At 43.5% G+C, this 23,685-nt stretch overlaps 1 protein-coding gene across 8 annotated transcripts in view; it reads left to right on the forward strand.

The window, feature by feature from the left end:
- Positions 1 to 23,685, forward strand: part of cdon (cell adhesion associated, oncogene regulated) — a 191,952-nt gene that overhangs the window by 65,251 nt on the left and 103,016 nt on the right. For 5 of the 8 annotated variants that reach the window (XM_072593055.1, XM_072593054.1, XM_072593056.1 and 2 more), the window contains one exon: positions 15,540 to 15,597. The exons of 1 other annotated variant lie outside the window; for it this stretch is intronic. Coding sequence is in view for 2 of the 7 variants with exons in the window: in XM_072593052.1 (XP_072449153.1) it covers positions 15,540 to 15,597 (58 nt within the window). In the remaining 5 variants the exon portion in view is untranslated. Of the gene's footprint in view, positions 1 to 15,539; positions 15,615 to 17,394; positions 17,608 to 23,685 lie in introns of those variants that run through there. 2 more of the 8 variants (XM_072593057.1, XM_072593060.1) reach the window with 2 other exon arrangements.

The following is a 23,685-nucleotide window of genomic DNA, read 5'->3' on the forward strand; positions in this document are numbered from 1 at the left end:
TCCCATATTAACACGAACCGATTTTTGTGTATTTACATCCTCACCAGATTTCTATATTTCTTGGAGTTCTTGTGTTACGATAGTTTTTGCCATTCTTGAGATTTTTCAACATTCTCTCCCACGATTTTGAGCTTTTAAAGCAAAGTTACTTCACACAAATTTAGGGTGCAAGATTCAGGGTGATGGTGGTGGTGGTGGTTGGGAGGAGGGAAGGTGAGTGGAGAGATCTATATGCAAATTGAAATTGATTTTCCAAAGCAGTGAGCATTTTTATTCTGTAACAGCAATCTATAAACATGTCACACCCCTCCTGAGGACAAGTCCCCGATCTCTTTCCAGCTGTGAACTGAGGGAGATAGAAAACAAAAGAGACACAAACATAGCCGATCAGTCAAACTGAAACAAAGCTGTAAGGTTTGCCGCAGCAAAGACTCGAAGGAGATGAATGCTGTGGATAGTTCAATATTATTTTTCTCAAATTAAGCAAGGTAAGCTATAGCAATGCTAAAATATGGGTGTTTATTTATTTTGTTTCATTACATAAAGCTACCTTGTGATGAATCTCATAGTCACTCCATGTTAATGCAATGAGCTCTTTTAAACTTTTTTCATCTTTCATGCAATGTGGGCATCACTGGCAAGAAAATCCTGAATTATCCTTGAACTGAGTGGCTTGCTGGGCCTTTTCATAAAATCACAGAATCCCTACAGTGTTGAAAGAGGCCCTTCAGTCCATCAAGTCTGCACTAACCCTCCAAAGAGCAATCTATCCAGATCCCGACTCTATCTGCGTAACCTTATATTGCCCATGGCTAATCCATCTAGCCTACATAAGATAGACACTACAGGGCAATTTATCACGGCCTTTCCACCTAATCTGCGCATGTTTGGACTGCGGGAGGAAACCAAAACACCTGGTGGAAACTTCACACAGACACAGGGAGAACATGCAAGCTCCACACAAACAGTCATCCAAAGGGTGGAACTGAGTCTGGGTCCCTGGCGCTGTGAGACAGCCACTGAACCACCGTGCTGTCGACCCCCCCCCTTTTCAGAGGGCGATTATGAGTCAACCAGATTGCTGTGGGTCTAGAGTAGACCAGACCACATAAACAGAGCAAATCTCCTTCCCTAAAGGACATTAATGAACCAGATTTTCACAACGATTAATGAGGTCACCATTACCAAAGCTGATGATATATATCAGAACTATTAATTGAGTTCAAAGTTTGTCAGCTGCTCTGCTTTTATCCTCAGCCTCTTCTGACATTACCGTTATGCCAACATCTTCCACTGTTATGTTCTGCATTGTCTCACCCAGTGCCTTCTTAGCCTCCTTTTGGAGTTTCTGATTGATGAGTCACAAAAGTCCAAATGAAGTTGCTTCTGTGATGCCCTGGGTTACACTATCATATATTTGGCAGCATCTATAGGCATTTGGATGGGTATATGAATAGGAAGGGTTTGGAGGGATATGGGCCGGGTGCTGGCAGGTGGGACTAGTTTGGGTTGGGATATCTGGTCGGCATGGATGGGTTGGACCGAAGAGTCTGTTTCCATGCTGTACATCTCTATGACTCTGTGACTCTATGGATGTTTAGCACTCAATCCAATTACCCAGATGAATGGCAATAATCTATCAGTAGATGATCTAAGGCAATTTCCTGATTGATAACTACCTTCAAATTATATAAGAATCCATTCAGCCCCTCCTGTTGCTTATGGCCAATGCAAAACTAATCTATACTTCACGGACTGGTGTCCTTCTTCTTTCTTTAAAAGATGCAATGGAATCCACATCAACTACTCACTCCCCTGCTAGCTAATTCTCCTCCAAACCCAGGGGTTAAAAGACAGTTAGCGTCTGGACAAAGGCTGTCAAACTCTGCAAAGAACAGGGATTGAACCTGCAAATGTTGAAATCTGTATAGTTCAGTCCATTAGGGGGAACCCTGAGGTGTACTATCAGAAACCCCACTAACCTCAGGAGGCCAAAAATCAGAGTGAGGCTGTACAGGGATGAAGTCAGGAAGCCATGCTTTGTGTGAACGATGGAGGAAATCTGATAATGTCTCCCCGGCTGGGACTGAACAGAAAATGTTAAAACTGAGATTGATAGATGTTATGTGTAGGTAATAAGGCTTATTGAGCTCAGGCAAATAGAAGGAATTAAGTTTGAGATCAGCTGATTGATTGGTGAGCTTAAGGAGGTGAAGAGTCCATTCCTGTTCCTGTGTCAACAATACCAGGTTATGGAATAAGGGTTAGAGACTCACTTGCCAGCTTCTTGCATTGTAAGATTTGTGACTGTGAATCAGCACAGCTCTGACCACTGCAAACCTTCCTGGTCTCACTGTGTCCATCTTGCTATACTAATATCTGACCTGAATTTGCCTGATCCCAATATTCCTGGGTGAGTAGTTGGCACAGGGGTGGGCTGGTTGGTTAGCTGACATCAATTGCTTGCAATCTCCAGAATATTTTGATTTCCCATAACTATCTAAATCCAAATCGCTGAACTGCTTGAGGTGTGTATTTTTTTCAGACGAAGCAAATGGTTGATTGAGAATTTGAGGTCTGTGAAGTAATAATCCTTCACTATAGGCTGGCCTCAGCTTGTCTCAGTTTGATGGAACTCTGGGCCCCAGGACTCCAGGCTTCAATCCCCTGAAGCAAAAGCAGAAACTGTCAGTCTGTAAGAATGCTTCTGTTTCTTCAAAGAGAAAGCTTGGCTTCACGCTGCTGGCTCTTAACTGTTTCTCAGAAGGCAGTGTTCAGACAGGAGAAAACCCATTAAAGTTAAAGCAGGTCATGTGAAGATTGACACAGTAAGCATCAGCCTCCACAGGTGGCTCAAGCCCATCAGGTCTGAGCTCATAAAGTGTCTAAAATGTGCTGGCTGATACCCAAAAGTGAACAGCACCATCTCAGAGCTTAGCACTGCCTCTCTGCATGTTAATAGTGGCACCAAGAGGCTGAAGGTGCCATCCCAGAGACCAACGCTGACCCGGCAGATTAACAAGTACACTAACACCAAACGTCACATCCCAAGGCTCTTCTCACTCCCAATAACTCATGTTGTCAGGCTGATGTTAACTAACTAATGCTCGCAGGCAGCTAATCCATTAAATATAGAAAATAGGTGCAGGAGTTGGACTGTTCCAATCTGTTTGATGAACAAACAGTACAGCATGCACATATCCTTTCCACAGTACATTCTAGAAAGCTGGCGTCTTATGCTGTTTCTGATAATACTGGCAAGCTACTGCTTACAATGTTGGATGTGATGACAATCTTGTAACTGGCTATATTCTACTGACTGAAATTGCAAACCCTTCTGCACAGCAGTGTGGGCTGGTAACACTATCCAACACTTCTCAAAAATGTAATTCAGGAGAGTGTTCTCTGTACATGCAATGGTCAGGATCAAATACAAGCAGGAAAAGCTATGGCTGCAATTCAACTTTTGAAATGTATCATTCTCAAACTGCACTATTAACTCTTCACTTTTGATAATGTGATGCAGAATGCTCACAACAGCTTCAAGAGTATTACCTTTTTTAATCCTAACACTGTGTCTGTGTAATGTGCAGAATAAGGAGTATTCCTAAAATTGCTGCTACTACCTAGTGACGCTTGATTCAGTGAGGATTCTGGTTAATTCTACACTTCTGATAAAATAGACGAAGGCAAAGCTTCTTTTTAATAAAGCAAGTTGTTTCCATAATCACTCACAGAGTAAACACCCTCTTGTATGGACAGTGATGCATAAAGTCCTTTCTATGACAACAGAGTGCCATGTTGTGTGGATTCCTGGCACTTCCTGTTGTCATGGAAACAGTTTTTAAGCTGTTTACTTTCTGTGAAGGGGCGAGGGGGGGGTGCAGTTGGGTACAAGACTGTCTGAGATCTTAGAAGTTGCTGCTCAGTTTATGCAAAGCTTGGAAACATGATACAAATCTCTCGCACAAACGTGCCTGTCATTGTTCTCTTGTGCGCCTGTTCTGCGATCACTCTATGGTATTTTATCTTGTGTCATCTCTAATACAGTGTCAGTCAGCCCCCTCTATTGTCAGGAGGGCAATGCCCACAGACAAGTCTAGTGCTGCAGCAGTCAATATTCTGATGTTCATTATGCAGTGAATGCAGTGTGTGTCCAATTGGCATGGTGAACTATGGGAGATGTGTCGCCCAGGAGTGTGTGAAAAGGGAGTAAGCTCTCTCTGCACTGCTGAGCACCAGGAACAGCCTGGCCCCAGGGATCAATTCCATTCCTCTGCAACTGTATTTATTAAGGTTACCAGACCCTGATAAAGAATCTCCTTGTTTGTCTCCTTCTCTTTCAATCAGTTATCACAGCCAGTTTGAAAGTGAAAACTAACCCTTAATTTGATAGCAAGGCCTGCAGTCAAACTTTGACTGTTTTAAAAGAGGCTTGTAACATCACCAGGGCATTCCCTGTTTATTATTCACAGGAGTTTCACCGAACCTACTGAATATTCAGAGATGCTGCAAGACATTAGTAAGAGCACTGGGGGTCTTCTACACGCTGTAGTCAGGAATGGGAGATGATGCTGCAGTGGTAATGTCACTCGATTAGTAATCCAGCATCCCTGGGTGATGCTGTGAGTTTAAATCACCCCTCCTTCTCTCCCCACCCAGCAACTGGTGGAATTAAAAAAATCATTCTGGAATCAAAAACTGCACCCTTTAATGGTCATGATTTGGAGATGCCGGTGTTGGACTGGGATGTACAAAGTTAAAAATCAAACAACACCAGGTTATAGTCAACAGGTTTATTTGGAAGTATTCGCTTTCGGAGCGCTGCTCCTTCATCAGGTGGTTTGATGAAGGAGCAGCGCTCCGAAAGCTAGTGCTTCCAAATAAGCTTGTTGGACTATAACCTGGGATGGTGTGATTTTTAACCCCATTAATGGTGGTTGTGAAATTATTGTTGAATATTAACTTGCCAGTGAGAGTAAATTTGAAAATAAAACATAAACACATCATTTTCAAACTATTCTTTCATGATGGGGATCACTGGCAAGACAAGTGTTTCTTATCCATCCCTAATTGCCCTTGAACTAAGTGGTTTGCTGGGACTATATTAAAGGACAATTCAGGGTCTATCACATTGTTGAGGATTCTGAGACACAAGTAGGCCACACTGGGTAAAAACGGCAATTTTCCTTTCTGCAAAGTTATTAATGGACCAGTGAAATTTTATGGACAATCTAATTAATGCGAGCTGGATGTATGGTCACCATTACTTTCAGATAACTTTTAAGATTTTTTTAGGTCTAGAACACCAATACCCTGCCCACTAAGTGACAACTTGTGAGTGAGCTTAAGGAAGGGAAAGTTGCATCTGACTTAGTTTGTTTTTGAGGAGCTAGTAAGGAGGTTCAATGAAAGTTGATGCAATCCACACAGATTTTAGCAAGGCCTCTGACAATGTTCCTCACAGCAAGCTGGTCTGAAAATGTAAAATTCTTTAGGTCCAAAGGAGATTGGCATGTTGAGCCCAGAATTGGTTCGTTGACAGGAAGCCAAGCATCAATTGAATTATTTATTTGACTGGAAGGCTATTTCCAGTGGATTCTCACAGAGCTCAGTGTTGAGTGCCCAGTGTTTCATGTTATTTATCAGCGATTTTGAGTTAAATGGAGGGGCACGGTTTGGAGGTTTGTAGCAGTGAGGAAAGATTTTGAGGATGGCAAGTAGGAGACCTTTCCAAGTCGGCTTTGAAATGCAGTCTCATAGAATCTTTTATGCTCAGCTGAGAAGATAGGGCGTCATGGTGGCTCAGGGGTTAGCACCGCTGTCTCACAAGGCCAGGAACCCATGATCAATTCCCGCCTCAGGCGACTCTCTGTGTGGAGTTTGCACATTCTCTCCATGTCTCTGTGGGTTTCCTCCGGGTGCTCTGTTTTCCTCCCACAGTCCAAAGATGGGCAGTTAGCTGAACTGGCCATGCTAAATTGCCCATAGTGTTCAGGGATGTGTAGGTTGGGTGCATTAGTCAAGGAAAATGTTGAATAAAAGGGTAGGGAAATGGGTGGGTTACTGTTCACAGGGTCGGTATGGACTTGTTGGGCCAAACAGCTTGTTTCCACACTGTAAGGATTCTATGATAGATTCAGTCAAATGACCAATACAGAAGAAAGTGGCTTCAACAGTGCTGTACTCCCGTAATACTGTCCTGCAGTTTTGACTTAGCTGTTGAGCTCAAACGACTGGATTAAGACATGACACAAAAAATTCTTACTGTGTGTGTTGAGAGTGCTACCTACTGAGCTGTATCTGGAACCACAGCTGCTAATTTCTTCCTGATCATAAAATGTTTTATTTGCTGTGATTCAAAACTTTCACAATTAGTCTCCTCCTCCTCCACCACCTCTCACCATCCAAACCATGAGCCATACTTTTCCTACTTGAAGACATTGATGTCTCTAAAACCCTCCTCAACATCCTCAAAGCTTCACCAATATAAACACTGTTGCATATATCCTGTCCTTCACTGATTTTCACTCACCAGTGATATTGACACACATTTGCTGTCCCTTGAAGCATAGAATTCAAAATCCTTGCTCATGTTCACAATGCCGCTTTACCCACCACCATCAACTTTCCAGTCCACATTCCAGCCCCTTCCTTTATGACGTTGTCTTGGCTCCTGAGTACAGATGCTTCCCTGACAATCCCCCAGTGGAGGATACAATCATCTCAACATGACTTTCTGGAGAGCAAATCTCATCACCCTAATACTGAAATCTCCATTGTTCAGAGACTCCTTGACAACCTATTTCTCTGACTATACAGCTTCCCACCTCTTTTATCATGGTGAGTTGACTTCTCACTCCTCTCAGAATTTCTGTAGCGTGATGGTTTGTTGTAGTTGTATGATGAGGCAACCTTTGCCATTAGTTGCGTTAAGCCTGAGCTGTTCCACTATGTGAAACATTGCAGTTGAACACAATCTTTCCTCAGTAGATGTCATCAAACCTGCACTGCTCAGCAGGGACTGTGCACAGTGACTAAGTGCTGGCTGATCTTCTCTCCTTCTGAATTCATGCCCACTAAAACACTCACCTTGCGTCCAACTGCTCCCAGGGAAACCAACCAACTAAGTACCAAATGCAAATTAATCATGATCAGTCTGTGACAGTCATGGTTTCAAGCCCCATTCCAAAGATATGAGGGCAGAATCCAGACTGACACTCTCGTGCAGTACTGAGGAAGTGCCGTCTTTGATATCAGAGATTAAACCATCTGCTATCTCAGAGGATGTACAAGGTCCACTTTTACACTGAGTCTCACTCAATGTAAATGAGAATAAAGCAGATTCAAAACAGATCAGACTAAGTTCTACAACTTTTGTTGGTCAAGATTTATTTTTAAATTATTGTCACTAAAAGTTGGGCAGTCAGAGCCGAGCTACAGGATATGATGAGGATATTGGTCAGAGATACAGCCAGACTGGGAGCACTAAGATCACATGCAGTATAGTCCTACTTGAAAAGGCCAATCACTGAGTAGTGATGCTGAAGCAGACTGAAACGCAGAATGAAAATCAGTTTAAAAGTACAGGAAATCCAAAATGTAAACTGGAAATGCTGGAAAATACTCAACAGGTCAAACAGTATCCGGCGAGAGAGACATTTCGATTCTGGCAAAACTGAAAAAAGTTAGGAGATGTAACAGTTTTGGAGACAATACAGGGAAAGGAGGAGGGAGGAAGGGGGAGAACTTTGTAAAGGTGGAAGGGAGGAGTCATTCACTGGCAATGGGGATGAAAGTGCAAGTCTATAGGAAATGGTAACGGGCAAGAGAAGAAACAAAACAGGGTCTAGAGGTCTAGCAGAAACATTACTAACAACTGCTGTCTAAAAAGGTAGAGCAGCGGTTTGCTTTGAAATTGTTGATATCAACCTTGAGACTTGAAAGAGTAGAAAGTGTCTGTTGAAAGATGAGGTGCTGGTTCTCAGATTTGCTTGGAACTGTGATGAAGATACAGGGCAGTGAAATCAGACCAAAGCAAAATACTGCAGATGTTGGAAAACTGAAAAACAAAACAGAAAGGGTTAGAAATTCTCAGCAGGTCAGGCAGCGTCTGTGCTGAGAAACTGAGAGGAATTATGGAAGAGAGTATCACGTTGATCCACCAATCAATGAGTTTATTGATGCCAGTTATTGCCTACTGCCTACCACTCACTGGCCTTTCCACTTATTACCCCTAGGTCACTCACTGCCATATTTTTACTTGCTTTCACTCTCTGCCTATGTCTCCTCTCACAGCCCTGTGATCAATACCAAAATGTCACTCATTGATGTTTATCTGCTATTTATCACTTACTATCCCATATTCACTTTTGCTCTGTCACTCATTGGCCCTTATCCAATCTCCCTGACACTCACTGCCCCTGTCTACTCCCTGCCTGTTACTCACAGCCACTGCTCACTCTGTCTCTATTATTGCTCCCATCTACACTTGCTCAATCACTCACCACCTCCTGTCACTCATTACCCTGTGTCCATTCACTGTACCGATTAGACAACCATCTTCCACCTTCAGCGTCCTCCTCCTATTGTCCAACCCTCCATTACCCCCACCCGACCACCACCATCCTGCTCTCTTATGGATTGACAAATAGGAGAAAATGATCAGCCAGACAATGGGTCTTCTGCTAATACAACTGTATCTTTCCCCAACATTATCCTCTGATTCCTGATCAGTGAGCCAGGTGAGTTTGGTGCATGTAATTATGCCCTATGTAAAATACAACACTCAAAACACCTTAACAACTAATTGGCTCCTGCTTCAACTCTAAGTAAAACACCTTGTACAGGCAAATCTGAACAAACTTTTACCTCAACATTCTGGGTTTTTTGGTAACACAACATTTTAATAAATTTTTGTAACAAGTGTAAAAAAAAGTTTTAAGAACGTAGGAAAGCTTTGCCTGCAGCCATGTCAGTTTTGGATTTTAGTTTTGCTTACATTGATTTCATTGGGTGTGAGCTTATTTTAATTGGCTGTCTGCTGAGCTTTTAGTAAAGCTCATTCAGACGGCAAAAGCTATATGGAAAGGCATTCCCAGGAATGTGGACCATTTGCTTTAAGACCCAGTAATCATTGGCCACTGGTTTAGCAGCAGGGCTTGTAGGTAGTCATTATTGAGGCCTAGGTAGTACCTAATCCAAAAGCGTAGTAAATGGCATTGTGGAGTGTTTCCAAGGCCCCAGCTGGGCCTTTAGTTGGTTCTGTCAACAGGACAGACCCTCCCTCTAGGGCGAACAGAAAGCACCATGCTGGGTGCAACAGTTCCTGTCCGCTAGCCAGAGGAACAACGTCCTCCCCCAGACTCTGTGACTCTTTCCACTCCTCCTCCCTGTCTGACTGCTTCAAGGAAAAATGCAATCAGTTTGGGGAGTGGGGGGTGCCTGGCAAGAGAATCTTCTGGTCTAAGGAAATGAGCGAACAGATTTTAATCACTTGCAATGTGTGAAACACTTGGATGTTGTTAGTTGTTTATCGAGACAGAAAACAGAAATACAGCCACAAAAATTAACTGGAAAAAGAATGTTAAAGGAGAAACTTAAATAAACTAGAGTTGAGATGTGTGTGGAGCTGATTTTTGATTAAATATTTTCAGGGTGTTTTTCTTCTTCCTTCTAATCTTGGCACTCACTAGATGTTCTCAGTATGAAAGCAAGATTAATTACAAACCCACAGATATACAGGGAGCTCTGCTTTCTCTCAGATGGTGAGACACAGGGAAGCAGGTTACATTCTTTCACCAAAGATGGTGGGGAACTGTCAGGGAGTCTGTTTCGACAGCCACCTCAGTTCCCTTTCCAACAGTAGATGGAGTATATCGTTGTTTTGCTTTATCCATAAATTAACTGTTCGTTGTCGGGGGACTGCAGGATCTGGAGATAATGCAGGGGTTTATGCACTTTCATTGGAATGCTTGCTGCTTAAAAAAAAATGTGCCTGACAAAGGAAGAAGCAGAACTAGGTTTGTTCACAATCCCCTGCGCAGTATTCTCACTTTTTCTTCTGCGTGTTCAGCACTTCCCAAGTGGAAATTGATCTTGTGATTTGACACATGACATACCTCTGTGGCTATCATCCTCTGGGATTTGAATCTAGATCTTCTGGCCCATAGAGAGAACACTACCACTTCACCACAAGAGCGCTTTCACAGAATGCCAGAAATCATAAATATCTATTTGTGAGCTTTCTTTTTTAATCAACTTGCTCAAAAGTGTTATGACACACTTCCACCTCCCATGGAACTTAAACCCAGATCATGTGGCCTACAGGAAGGGACATTACCACTGCACCATAAGCCCTATAATCTGGCTCCTATCCTTGTACCTAACCTCTCCCCAGTTAATGCTAATCACAACGAGAACACATATCAATACAATGTCAGCTAGCGTTTGCAACATTAGCAGTAACTATCTCTGCAGGCCAAAAGCTTCTACCTGAGCTGTAACCTGTGACACATCATCGAATGGTTCAATCACACAAGACGACCATTTGGCCAGTCATGTGCTCACTGGCTCCCTGCAACAGCAACTCACCCAGTCCCAGAGTTTCACCATTCTGTGTAACCTGTCACCCCTTGCGTAGGATCTGAGTTATACAAATCTTACGGCAAGCCACTAAGTACAAATAAAAATCATAGAGTACACCATCCAAAGCCTCCATCACTTAAGTCATTTTAGCATTTCTCTCACTTAGACTGCTGGACAGTAAATTCAGTGTAGGGCAGCTATTCCACATGGTGAGGATTAAAGAAAAGATATCAGCAAATTAAATACAGGGAGTTGAGGCACTGACGCTGCTTTCCCAATCTTCACCATTGAAAAATTATGTGTAAAAGGACATTGCTACCTGAAGCCTGCAAGCAGGCCTCATGTCTGTATCTCTTCCTCAGGGACAGCAGCAGAGTTAGCAGCATTCAAGACTAGCTGGAGTTTACCTCCCCTCCTCCAGACTCACTTTTATTTTGCTAACTCAGTTTCCAGGAGATGGAGCAGAAATCAAGCTTTGATCCCAGTAAACCAGAGCCTGACTAATTCTTTTCAATATAATTTGGGAAGTCATCTTTAGCTGAAAGCTAATATTGAATTAAACTGGAATGTACAATGGCTTGTCCAATATCAATATATGATTTAACTTCATTACTTCACAAATGGGGCGATTTCCTTATTGTGGGATATAGGTAAAGTAGTGTTACTTCTGCAATCATAATTACTTATGCAAGGTAAATGAACTCACACCAGTGTATGATTGTTTCAGCCAAGAACTGAGTCAACAAGAATGAAAACTACATGAAGGAAATACATAATTGTTTTTGTATTAGCTAAAATGTGCATGCAAGAATTAAATGTGCCTGCAAACAATGGTAGATGTTACAGACAACTAGATAAGGTGCTGTGAGGGAAGGGGGTTAAGCTAGATACACCTGTACAAAGAGTAGTTATAAGCATCTATTTCCCGCTTCTGCAAAAACAAGAACAAACCACAATCAAGAAGTCATGAGGTCATAAGATCATGACAACTAAGGGAAACAGATGGTAGTGAAGGAGGATATCCCTAACAATGGACCACTGCAGGATGTGGTAAAAACAATGACTGCAGATGCTGGAAACCAGATTCTAGATTAGAGTAGTGCTGGAAGAGCACAGCAGTTCAGGCAGCATCCGAGGAGCAGCAAAATCGACGTTTCGGGCAAAAGCCCTTCATCAGGAATAAAGGCAGAGAACCTGAAGGGTGGAGAGATAAGTGAGAGGAGGGTGGGGGTGGGGAGAAAGTAGCATAGAGTACAATAGATGAGTGGGGGAGGGGATGAAGGTGATAGGTCAGGGAGGAGGGTGAAATGGATAGGTGGAAAAGAAAATAGGCAGGTAGGACAAGTCATGGGGACAGTCAGGATGTGGTCAAACGGCCTTATGAGGCCAGAAATAAGCATTTTGTCACAGACAAGGCCGGATAAGGCAAGAGATGAACAAGAGTAATGGACGCCGGTCTTAGAGAGGTGGGCGATGTAAACAGGGGAGGAGCAATGGGATGAAAGAATAGGAACGAATTACATAAATGTTGTGTACTAGTTGAATTCAGTGTGTGTGTGTCCCTGCCCTGTGGACAGTGGACACCACACCCTCTTGCAAGAGTGAAATAAATGACACTACTGATTCAGATCTTGTCTCGGACTGAAATTATTAAAGTGAGTGAGCTTCGTTTCTCACATTATTGTACTGTTTCTCCTGGAATTGTTGAGCAGAAAACGTGTCGGTTTCTTGGTTTATTCTCCTCCCCTCCCCCGGCTCCAATTATCCAGGGACTCACCGTAGGGAGATAGAATGATCATTCAGGCCATATACTGACAAACATCCCAATCACTTGTCTTTCGTACAAGCACAGCTCTTTAAATGTTATAATTTTCACTATCATAATATTTTCACATGCAAAATAGTATCCCTATGTACTTCAGATAAGTTGAGCAACATAAGGGGGTATTGGGATGGACTAGAGGTGTAGAGTGGCTTAAAGAAGGAGAGGTAGAGAGGTGGAGAAGGAGAGAATTCCACAGGTTCGGGTCGTGGCAGCTGAAGACATGGAAGAGAGTGAGGATTGCAGATTCTGGAGATCGGAGTCGAAGAGCACGGTGCTGGAAAAGCACAGCCGGCCAGGCAGCATCTGAGAAGCAGGAGAGTCGACATTTCGAGCATAAGGCCTCCATCTCAGTGAGTCTCCCTCTCACTGCACCCCGAGGTCATCTCCTCCAGCTGAAGACATAGGCCATGGAGTTGTTAAAATCAAACGGGTGTAGCAAGCCAGTCTTGGAGAAGTGCAGATAACTTGGGAACTCAACGTGCTGTAGGGCTGGAGGAGATTGGAGATAGGGAGCAGCAACCTCATGGACTTGTCACCATCCTGGGAGTTTCAACAATTTGACAGTTAAGAAGTACTGCCGGTGCTGTCATGAATACATGATGATGAGTAACTTCTATTAAACAAGGGATGTGACATCACGGCAATATCATCAAAATGTGACAATGATAAACACAAGGAGATGTTCGGTCAAATGACCAAACGTTTGGTGAAGGAGAAATAATTGAGTGTCATAAAAGGGTAAAGTGTGGTAGAAGCAGAGAGGTATAGGGTGGGAATTCCAAAGCTTGGGCCAAGATAACTGAAGGTATAACCAGCAAATGCCAAGCAATTATGGTTAGAAATACACAAAAGGCCAGATATCTTTTGAAGGCTATGAAACTGGAGATTATAGAGATGGGTGAAAATATGACCAAGAGAACAAGGGTTTCATATCTAATTCTTTTGCTCTATTTTATTTATACTTGATTAACCTTTTGGGTAATGCCCTGGGACATTTTTCAACATGAAAAGCACTCCATGAAATTAAAAACCTTCCCTTAACAGGACACAAGATCAGATCCTTTCTGTCATTATGGGAATGATTAAAAGTATTCATATGTTTATATCATTTCAAGCAAAAGATCCTCTTCCTGTTCTCATTGATCACATATATGCAGCAACTAAATTTAAACACCAAATAATCTTGGCATTTAAGGTACCAAATACATGAATAATTTTCTTATTCTTTCATGGGATATCAGGATCTTTGCCGATTCCAAATTGCCTGAGAAGATGGCAATAAACTGTCTTCTTGAACTGCTGCAGTTCAGGTAGTGAAGGTACATCTGCAGTGAACTTGGAGAGATAGTTACAGGATTTTGATGCAAAGTCAGTGAAGTAATGTAGATATTGTCTCAAGTCAAGAAGTGTGTGCCTCGATGGGGAATACTGTTCCTGTGTATCCTTTTTTTTAATTAATGAGATGGGGTCATTGCTTATTCAGCCAGTATTCAATGCCCATTTCGAATTGCTCTAAAGAAGGTGATGGTGAGGTAAACCCACAATACTGTTAGGATGGGAATTCTAGGATTTTCTATCAACAACACTACAGGAACAGCAATATATTTCCATGTCGGGATGGTATGTGATTCGGAGAGGAACTTACAGGTGGTGGTGTTCCCATGTATCTGATGCCTTTGTCCTTCTATGCAATATAAGGCATAGTGTGGACAGGGTGTTTAAAGATCATTGGTGAGTTACTGCAGTGTATCTTGTAGATGGTGCACACTGCTGACACTGTGCTCTAGTGTTGAAAGGTCCTGAAGGGGTTGCCGATCAAGCAGGCTTCTTTGTTCTGGATGGTGTCAAGCATCTCACTCCTGACCTGTGCCTTGTAGAATTATGTAAATTGTATCCATTCCTGTTCCCCCCTTTACAATGGTTCTTGGACTTCAGCACTTTTATGTACAACAAGATCACAAAGACATAGCACAACTTGTATATTAAACTAAATCTCCTAATTCCCTAATACAAAACCTCTATTCTGGTCTAAACAACACAACACCTTGATTGGTTTGCCCAGTTTAAGTCTCTCTACAATTGAATTTGACTCCCATATTACATCACCAGGGTGTAGTAAAAGGAAAATTTCTATCTCAAAACCAGAGGCAAAACACAATTTCCTGTTCTTAAGTTTCTGTCCAAACCATTATATACTCCCCCTGGATTTGATTGCTATCTGTGGGATACCTTAACTTTCAGCCCCAAAACTCCTCAGATTTAGCTGATAACTTACAATCCATTGTGGGCTGGTCCTTCTAGTGAGAACTGTAGGTTCACAAGCTAGCTTTACCAGTATTGACCCACCTTCATTACTGTAGACCCCTCTCAACAATACCACTAGGATTTGGCTGGAACATTTATAATCTCCAACATGGCTAGTCAGCCCAGCATTGATAGCAGGCCTGAGTCAGACTGGTTTTGAACCTTCTTCCAAATGCAGCTTCAGTTCCATGTCTTTTTATAATGACTCATATTAAACATAACACAACCACATCAAATCCTTTCCTGTTGTTCAGGATGTCTTAGAGCTAACCATCCTTGATGTACATGACAACCACCTGACGAAGGTGCAGCACTCCGAAAGCTAAAGCTTCTCAATAAACTGTTGGACTATAACCTGGTGTTGTTTGATTTTTAACTTCCTTGATGTATATCATGCAGTTCAACCAGGTATGATCAGTTAAACAATGCAGTCCTTTTCCTTGAACAAAACTCTAGACCATGTGATCAGTTCACAGTGGTTCTAAGTAGCTCTCCTGCTGTTTGGAGATGATGTGGCCATAGACCCTAGCCCTTAGGCAGAGAGAGGTTTAATTTATCAATTCCCTCTTCAATGGGAATTCATAGAACAATGGCCAAGTTCCAGTACTGTTATGTTAGGTGATCAAGCTCTTGACTGCAAAAGGCAATGGCAGGTAATAACATTTCCCTGCATTATTGTCCCATGATCGCGGTCAGGACATGTTGAATCCCTCATGCTGAGTGAGCCACTGTCTGAATGTAACCTCTGTGTATTGTTCTGAGGGTTGGTTTTATTTGTAGCATTATATCCTTGAGTTTTGAAGTTTTTTTTCATATCTTATAGAGTCCAGTTGGAGGGTTTCAATCCTATATCGAGTGGACGAGCATTGAGGAAATAGAAGGCAAGTTATTCACCAAAGTATGTTTAGCCTCTGACCTGTCCTTGTAGCCACGGTACTTACAGTACATGGCCTCTTCAGTTTCTACTCAGTGGTAGCCACTAGGATGTTATAGACCAACAGGTTTATTTGAAAGCACTAGCTTTCGGAGTGCTGCTCCTTCATTAGATGGTTGTGGAGAATGTGATTACTCTCCACAACCCCCTGATGAAGGAGCAGCACTCCGAAAGCTAGAGCTTCCAAATAAACCCGTTGGGCCATAACCTGGTGTTGTGAGATTTTTAACTTTGTACACTCCAGTCCAACAGTGGCATCTCCAAATCACGACTAGGATATTGATAGTGCAGATTCAATGATGGTAATGCAAGGAATAATGGTTCCATTCTGTATTGTTGGAAATGGTCATTGCCTAATATTTGTATGGCACACACGTTACTTGCCACCTGTCAGCCCCAGCCTGGGTGTTGGCCAGATCTTATTGCAGATGGACTGTCAGTGGTTACACCAAGGCCCAGGGTGGAGGGCTATCAGAACATTGTCAGTCTCCTTCCCATACCACATGTATATCAGCCTTAAACATAAGCTCCCCCTTTTGTTTGAATCATTGTTTAATAATACCATCTCCACCCCTCACCTACCTACCATTCACGGTGGGTTGGTACTTTGGGCGGGGTCAGATGAAGTGGGCGGGGCTCTCTGGGGACGTGGGCGGGACCACGTGCGCAATGGGCGGGGATCACCGGTGGTTGGCTTGACGAGGGCGTGCGGTAGATTCCAAAATGTAGGCGGAGCCTCCGGACTGTAGGCGGGGCTGATCATGCAGCTGACCTTTGTCAGGCTATGGGCGGGGCTCCTCACGCCGTCAGCCCGACGGGTCTGTGGGCGGGACTCCCAGGGCAGTTAGTGGTGCTCACCCCGCGGTTAGGCAGCCGGGGCTGTGGGCGGGGCTTCCCGAGCGGTGAGCTGGTCTCTCACGCAGTTAGCCTGGCAGGGCTGTGGGCGGGGCTCCCACGCAGGGGGGCCTGGCGGGGCTGCCAGTGCGGTGGGCGGGGCTTCTGCGCAGTTGGCCGGGCGGGGCTCCCCATGCGTTTAACCTGTCGGGGCTGTGGGCGGGGCTCCCCATGTGGTTAGCCTGGCAGGGGTCTGTGGGCGGAGCTCCTCATGCGGTTAGCCTGGCGGAGCTGTGGGCGGGGCTCGGCTGGGTGTGGGCGGGGCTCCCCATGCGGTTAGCCTGGCGGGGGCTGTGGGCGGGGCTCCCCATGCGGTTAGCCTGGCGGGAGCTGTGGGCGGGGCTCGGCTCGGTGTGGGCGGGACTCCCTATGCGGTTAGCCTGGCGGGGCTCCTCTACGCGGTTAGCCTGACGTGGGCTGTGGGCGGGGCTCGGCTGGGTGTGGGCGGGGCTCTCTGCGGTTAGCCTGGCGGGGGGCTGTGGGCGGGGCTCCCCGTGCGGTTAGCCAGGCGGGGGACTGTGGGCGGGGCTCGGCTGGGTATGGGCGGGGCTCCCCGTGCGGTTAGCCTTTGCGGGGGCTGTGGGCGGGGCTCAGCTGGGTGTGGGCGGGGCTCCCCGTGCGGTTAGCCTGGCGGGGGCTGTGGGCGGGGCTCGGCTGGGTGAGGGCGGGGCTCCCCGTGCGGTTAGCCTGGCGGGGGCTGTGGGCGGGGCTCGGCTGGGTGAGGGCGGGGCTCCCCGTGCGGTTAGCCTGGCGGGGGCTGTGGGCGGGGCTCGGCTGGGTGAGGGCGGGGCTCCCCGTGCGGTTAGCCTGGCGGGGGCTGTGGGCGGCGCGCGCAGCCAGAGTGTGGTTGGTGAGTGCGAGCCGCGAGCTCCCTCAGTCCGGGCGAGAGAGAGAGTGAGGTCGGACAGGGCCGAGCCGAGCCGCTCATTACTCGCCTTGTTGAAGCGGCGCGAGGGGGAACCGATCCTTTCTGGTGATTTCCATGGAGCGGGTGTATCGCAGTCGGTGTCTCCGGGATGTGGAGTTACGCGGCGGTCTGTGTGGGCAGCAGCTGTGGTGAGAGGTAAAAGAGACGGTTCGGGGGCTGGGGTTCTGGCCTCGGAGCTGGGTCTTAAACGGCGGGGCCAGGAGAGGCCTCCTCTCGCCTGGCTTCACATCCAGCTTTTAGGCCACAGCTCGGCGAGGAGCTCGTAATAATATATCGTTTATTTTCCCCTTCTCTCCTTACCGTTGTCCGGGCTTTTTTTTAAAATAAGTGCCCGCTTTTCTTTCTCCCCCCCCCCCCCGGGACTTCTCTCCTGATTCGGTTGGAGCCCGAGGTTTTGTTTTGGATTCATCTGCTCGGGCGTCTTTGCCGAGCTAACAACAAAAGCCAGCTCCCAAATCCAGAGGGAGAGGAGGGATGACTGGCAAGACTACAAGACTGCAGAGCTCAGACCACAGAGCAGGCTGCCTCAGTGTGAGAGAGAGAGAGAGAGAGAAAAACAAGGGGAGGGGAGGAGAGCCATGCAATTCAGCAGGAGAGGGAGAGAAAGAACCAGAAAAAACAAGGAGACAAAGGGGCTGATAAATAGGGGGGGGGGGGAAACAAGGGGCTGAAACACGAACAAGAGACGGGGAAGCAGAAATGCATTTTAAAAACTAATAGGAAATTTGAAGCAGGGAGAGGGGAGAACTGGATTCAGTCAAATGGGATGTTGGGGAAAGGAAGGGGAATTCACAGGAGGGTTTAGAGATGTCGAACTCAAGGGGAGAGTGTGAAACTTAGGGTGGGCAGTGCAAAACAGAGAGGCTGGCAGGCTGGAAAAGCAATGCTGAGACTGGCATGGAACTGACAGGGCTAGAGGAAAACAAGACTATGACAGAAAGTGACATGTAGGGTTGTGGAGTGGGGGTTGCTTTGTTGGGAGGGGGGGTAAGAAAATGAAAAGAGATGGACAAAGGCAGTGAGCTGAGAGAACAGTTCAGGGACCCAGTCAGAATGTAAGGGTACTGTTGACAGAAGTTAGCTAGATGGCATGCCAAACCTTGTCGGCAGCCTTTGGGAATGTAGGCGCAACCCAGGCTCCAAGCATTTGAGGGATGGTTATAAAGAGCTATCGTGGGATTAGGTTACAGCCTGATAAAAGCACTCCATCTTCAGCCTCTCTATTAAAAAGCTTCTTGGAGCAATGTTCCTTTTGCTACAGCCTGGGTTGACCAGATACTGTAGTTAGTTTTACTTTAGCTATGTTTGTGTTGAGGGAGAACTAAAGAATTTTTCTTTATCTGTGTTCTTGGAGCATTGTTTTACTGGGGAGGAGAGGAGAATTGTAACTTTGCTAAAACTGTTTAATCAATGTCTTCAATAATTTCAAGAAATGTTTTGTTTTCAGTGTGAAAGGTTCCAGAGTTGTAACTGTAAAGAATTGTGTGGAATATCTGATAATTAAATATCACAGTTAAACCAATTGGATGCAATGGACACCCTGATCTTGACTCTTGAATTTTTAAATTTGCAAATGGTTTTGAAGATGCAATTTTTTTAAAAACTGTGAAAATCCCCTAAAATATGAGTATCTGGACTCTTGCTCTTCTGCTGCCTGTGACCCTAAAATTCAACTAACTCCCAAAACCCAATGAGAAATATAAGTGTATTGTATTTTGATTTTTGGGGACCTAAAGGTTTGCAAGCATTTTTAATTTTTTTTACAACCTACTATAATGTTCCTGATCTTGGAACATGTATGAATAAATGAAGAATATGGCAGGTTTATGCACCTGCAGGCATACTTTGCAAAGGTGCAAGCTTTGTTAACTCTGTTGTAAGATTATCTTTTACTCTGTCAGCCTATTGATGTTGGGCATGTTTTAGGCGTGCTATTTTGTACAAATTGTAAGTGGTTATAGCTTAGGTTGATCTACTGCACTCATGTTGGCTGCACAGTCTTTAAGGTTATATGGTGCACTGGAGTTCCCAGCAGAAAGGATTGGACATGTTTTACACTTGTGTTTTTAGAGCAGTCTTGATCATGTTTTAATTGTGCATTAGACTTTGGTGAAATGAAAATTCACTAGTGGCTCACATATTCCGCACAGAATTGTATCTTCTCTGGTAAGGTTGAAAACGGAATAAGTCCGATATCTAAGCAGATGCTTACTTGAAATCTGCAAATGAAATTTTTCTATTTTTGAATTGGTTTGTTTACTTTTTAGATTTAAGTGCAGTGTTACTTTTTTTTGTGAATCTGCATTTCTTTGGATCTGAATTTTTAAAATGCCAGATAACATCTGCAAAATGCCTGTGCACTCACCTTTGGGGCTGTGAGAATGCTGCTGCTGTGTGTAGCACTAGCTGCAAAATGCTCCAACTTGATAGTGCTGAGCGCAAACCCATTGATGAATCTAAAACATTTTGTACTAACCTTGATTTTGGTGCTTAAACTTAGTTTTTATTTAGTTTACGCCCCCTGAAAAACTGTCCTTGATATTTGAGTCAGATGTGGACCTCTATAATTACTGCCCTGAAGTTGATCTTTTTCACAGATGTGTGTGTTTGGGGAAAATTGTTTTATGTTTTCATATTTTCTATTACTCCACATAGCTTTGTTCCTTTTTTAATAAAATTGCTGCTATTTCTAGTTACGAACACATGGGTGGGGAAAATCAGAAGACTTTGTTATTTTTGCTAAAGACATTTTTTTTAAAGTTTATCAAAATCTTCCCAGCCTGATTCATTTTTTTTCTCCACAGACAGGAATAATGTTTACTGCACAATTCTCCTTTGCATTCTTTGGAATAGTTTTTTTTCGTTTTCCATTTGTCAATGAGACGACTTTTCAAGTGTTGAAAAACAAAATGGTTATTTGAGATGTTCACAGAGCTTTACATTGATGGAACAGATAAAAATAGCATCTTTTTCTTAAAAGAACAACTTTGACGAGTTCAATTCTTGACTTGAGTTGGTAGTACAGATTAATATAAGTTATAATATGTGTAATAGTATTGGTCTCATTCCATTTGTTTCAACAACTAGCAAACCATATCAAGCACCACGTCTCTTTGCTGTTTGTAGTGGGCAGTTTGTAGTAAACTGAAAAAAACCTTAGTTGTGTGATTGTCCTTCCAAATGTGGGCTGTGACTGGAAGGAGCGTTTTGGGCTGTATGATAGTAGGCTGAAGTAGTAGTTGGAGTAATTTGAGATCGCAAACTTTTAAATTGTAATAGCTTTAGGTGTGTTATTTCCTCTAAGTGTATTAGTATCAGTGCATTAGCAACACAAAAGAGGCAAAATCAGTTAAAAGGATTGACAGTGTCACATTAGCTTCCTGAGAAAATAACCTGATAAAGAGGTGGGATTGGTCCATGAGAAGAACTGTTCTGCTTAAGAGTGTCCTGTGATTCTTCTGTTGTTAGGCCCTATTCAGTCACGATATCCACACTGTTTGGCTTTTATTGTAAGGAAATAGGAGTGCAGGAATAAATAAGTATTGCTACACTGTACGTGTCTTTGGTGAGACCACATCTGGGATACTGTCTACAGTTTAAGTAAGGATATCTTTACCTTTAGAGCGGATACAGCAAGGGTTCCCTAATTGATCCCTGTTATGAGAGAGTTGTCTAATGGTAACGGGAGAGTGGGTTTCTTGTGAACTTAAATTCCAGGTTAATATGCGGTTTACACAAGTTGGATTTGATGACCTGCAGCCGAACAGACGAGATGTTGGTTGCCTGCAGGTTTTTAGGTATTGACATCCTATTCTAGCAACTCCACTTCTATGTGCCAGTCTATTCCTTTGGTTTATCTTTTACAATGTGGTAATTAGGATGATGTGTTTAGCAAATATTCACAGCTGCTGCTGTCATAACTCTTGGGCAGCACACCTGGCTAGTAAAAGAAAGTGTAAAAAAAAGTTGTGTTTAGTAGAAATTTTGAAACAAAATCATTTTAAAAAAATAGTGGGTGGCAGGTCAATTTGTTTCCAGGAAATTATTCTTTGTTATGAATGTTCTTACTAGCCAGGCCTCTTGGCCAGGATTTGTATTTATTTGCACCTTGGTGGTTGTACATCATGTTAAACTGTTACATCTCAACAACTTAATTTTGTCAATCAAATTTTGATGAAGATTGCCACTACAAAGGAATCTGTGACTGTGGAGCAGGGAATTTTGAGTCAGTTGATTGGAGACTCGAGATAGGGAGAGATCTTTAAAAAAACTGGGCAGTATCTGGGCCGGACAGTGTAACGAGAGTTAAACTTTCAAGTTTAAAGATGCAGCCTCATCTGAGTATTTCTGACATTTTTATTTAATTGTAAATTTATAGTATCTGCAGAATCTTGCTTTCAAATAGGGGAAAATGAGCTTGGTGATGGCTGACGGTGGAGTAGGGACTGTTGCTGTATTGGGCTAAATTCAGTAGTACTTAGTATGCCTTCTTTGCACACCAGCAAGAGCAAAGTAATATTTCCAGGCTTTTCTCAACTGATGGATTGCACAGTATGTTTTGTACTGGAAATCGTTATTCATCTGGTAATGGTGATACATTATGTTACTCAAAAGTAATCCGGGAAAAAGAGTTTGACAGTTTAAGAATTTGAGTTTAGTTCAAAATAGCATTTGGAAATAAGAATCTAGGATCACTAAAGATACCATGAAGTTAGTAGATTATAATTAAAGGTCAAATTGTTTCATGAATACTGTCCAGAGAAGTAAATGTATTGACCTGTTCTGGTCAGGCCTCTGTGACTCCAGGCTCGCACCAGTTCTCAGCAGTCACAGAGGCAGCTCATTCCATACCCGTACCGCTGTCTGTGTGAAAAAGTTGCCCCTTAGGTCTCTTTTATATCTTTCTGCTCTCACCCTAAACCTATGCCCTCTAGTACTGGGCTCCCCGACTCCAGGGAAAGACTGCCTATTTACCCTATCCATGCCCCTCATAATTTTGTAAACCTCCATAAGGTGTCCTGGATTATTATCAGAAGGTACACAGTCAGTTGTATTAATTTTGTTTTACAGAATAATTAACACTGGTGGACCATAAATGCCTGCCTTTCCAGAGGCAACCACATTCTGAGAATGAATAACATTTCTCTTGGTAGCTGGATTTGGCGAATCCAACTTTTAACTTCTGTCAGTTATGAGTGTATTGTTTATTGGGAGCTGGCAAGGGCTTGGATGTGAAAACAGATAGGGTTTGTTAGCATTTAAAGTTACAAATCTTCCCTGGAAGACAAGTATGATTTTTACAGTAAATTAGTTAGTCTGCTGTGCCAGTTTAAAGAGTCACATGGACCATTCAGGAATCCACAGCTTTCCCAGAGGAAGTCAAAAATTATAATCCTTGTAATGTTTCTTTTCATGAAGGGATTAGTTGACAAAGGTAATTTTTAAAAATCCCACGAACAGTTAAAGAGAAATTGCTTTATTGAAAATATCCATATGTCACTTTACCGTGGAAGGGAACAACTTCTTTAAAGTTTCTTAATAATCTTTTTGGGCTTCACAAAATTATTTTTAAACAAAAACTTTGAATGTTTTTACCACCTTCTAATGCTATGAATTCTAGATCCGAACAATTCTGCATCAAAAGTATGATTTTTCTCATATTGTCGTTGCCTTTTATGCCAGCCCCCTTAAACTGGTGCCTCATTCTCAATCTTTTCTACTATTGGCAACAGTTTTTAACCTTCTGATTTTGAACCCCTCTACCAAGTCTTGTCCAACATTCTCTTCCCAGGAAGGAAGTGCCAGTTACCCTAGTCTGTTCATATCATTAATTCCCCATCCCAGGAATCGTTTTTTGTAGCCTTCACATTGTCCTAAAGTATGGGCATCTTCAATTGGACCCACCACTCTGGGTGAGGCTGAATCAGTGTTTTATGTAGGTTTGCCATAATTCTCTTTTGTACTCTAGTCCCTCCTGATTTTACTGACCGCATTCTATTTTACCATCTTCAGTGATTTGTCTGCATCTGCATACAGGTCCCACTGCTCGTGCTTCTGCTTTTAGAAATATTCTTTTTATTTTATAGTGTTCACCCCAACCCACCCCTCACCCGGCCTTGCTTATCAATACTGTGTATAGTTGTTCAGACTGGGTATCCAGACCTAGTAAACAAGATGAAACTTTTGGCACTTCCAGTCTGAGTTTAATTCATG

The sequence above is a fragment of the Chiloscyllium punctatum genome, chromosome 23, assembly GCF_047496795.1.
Source record: "Chiloscyllium punctatum isolate Juve2018m chromosome 23, sChiPun1.3, whole genome shotgun sequence".
NCBI lineage: Eukaryota > Metazoa > Chordata > Chondrichthyes > Orectolobiformes > Hemiscylliidae > Chiloscyllium > Chiloscyllium punctatum.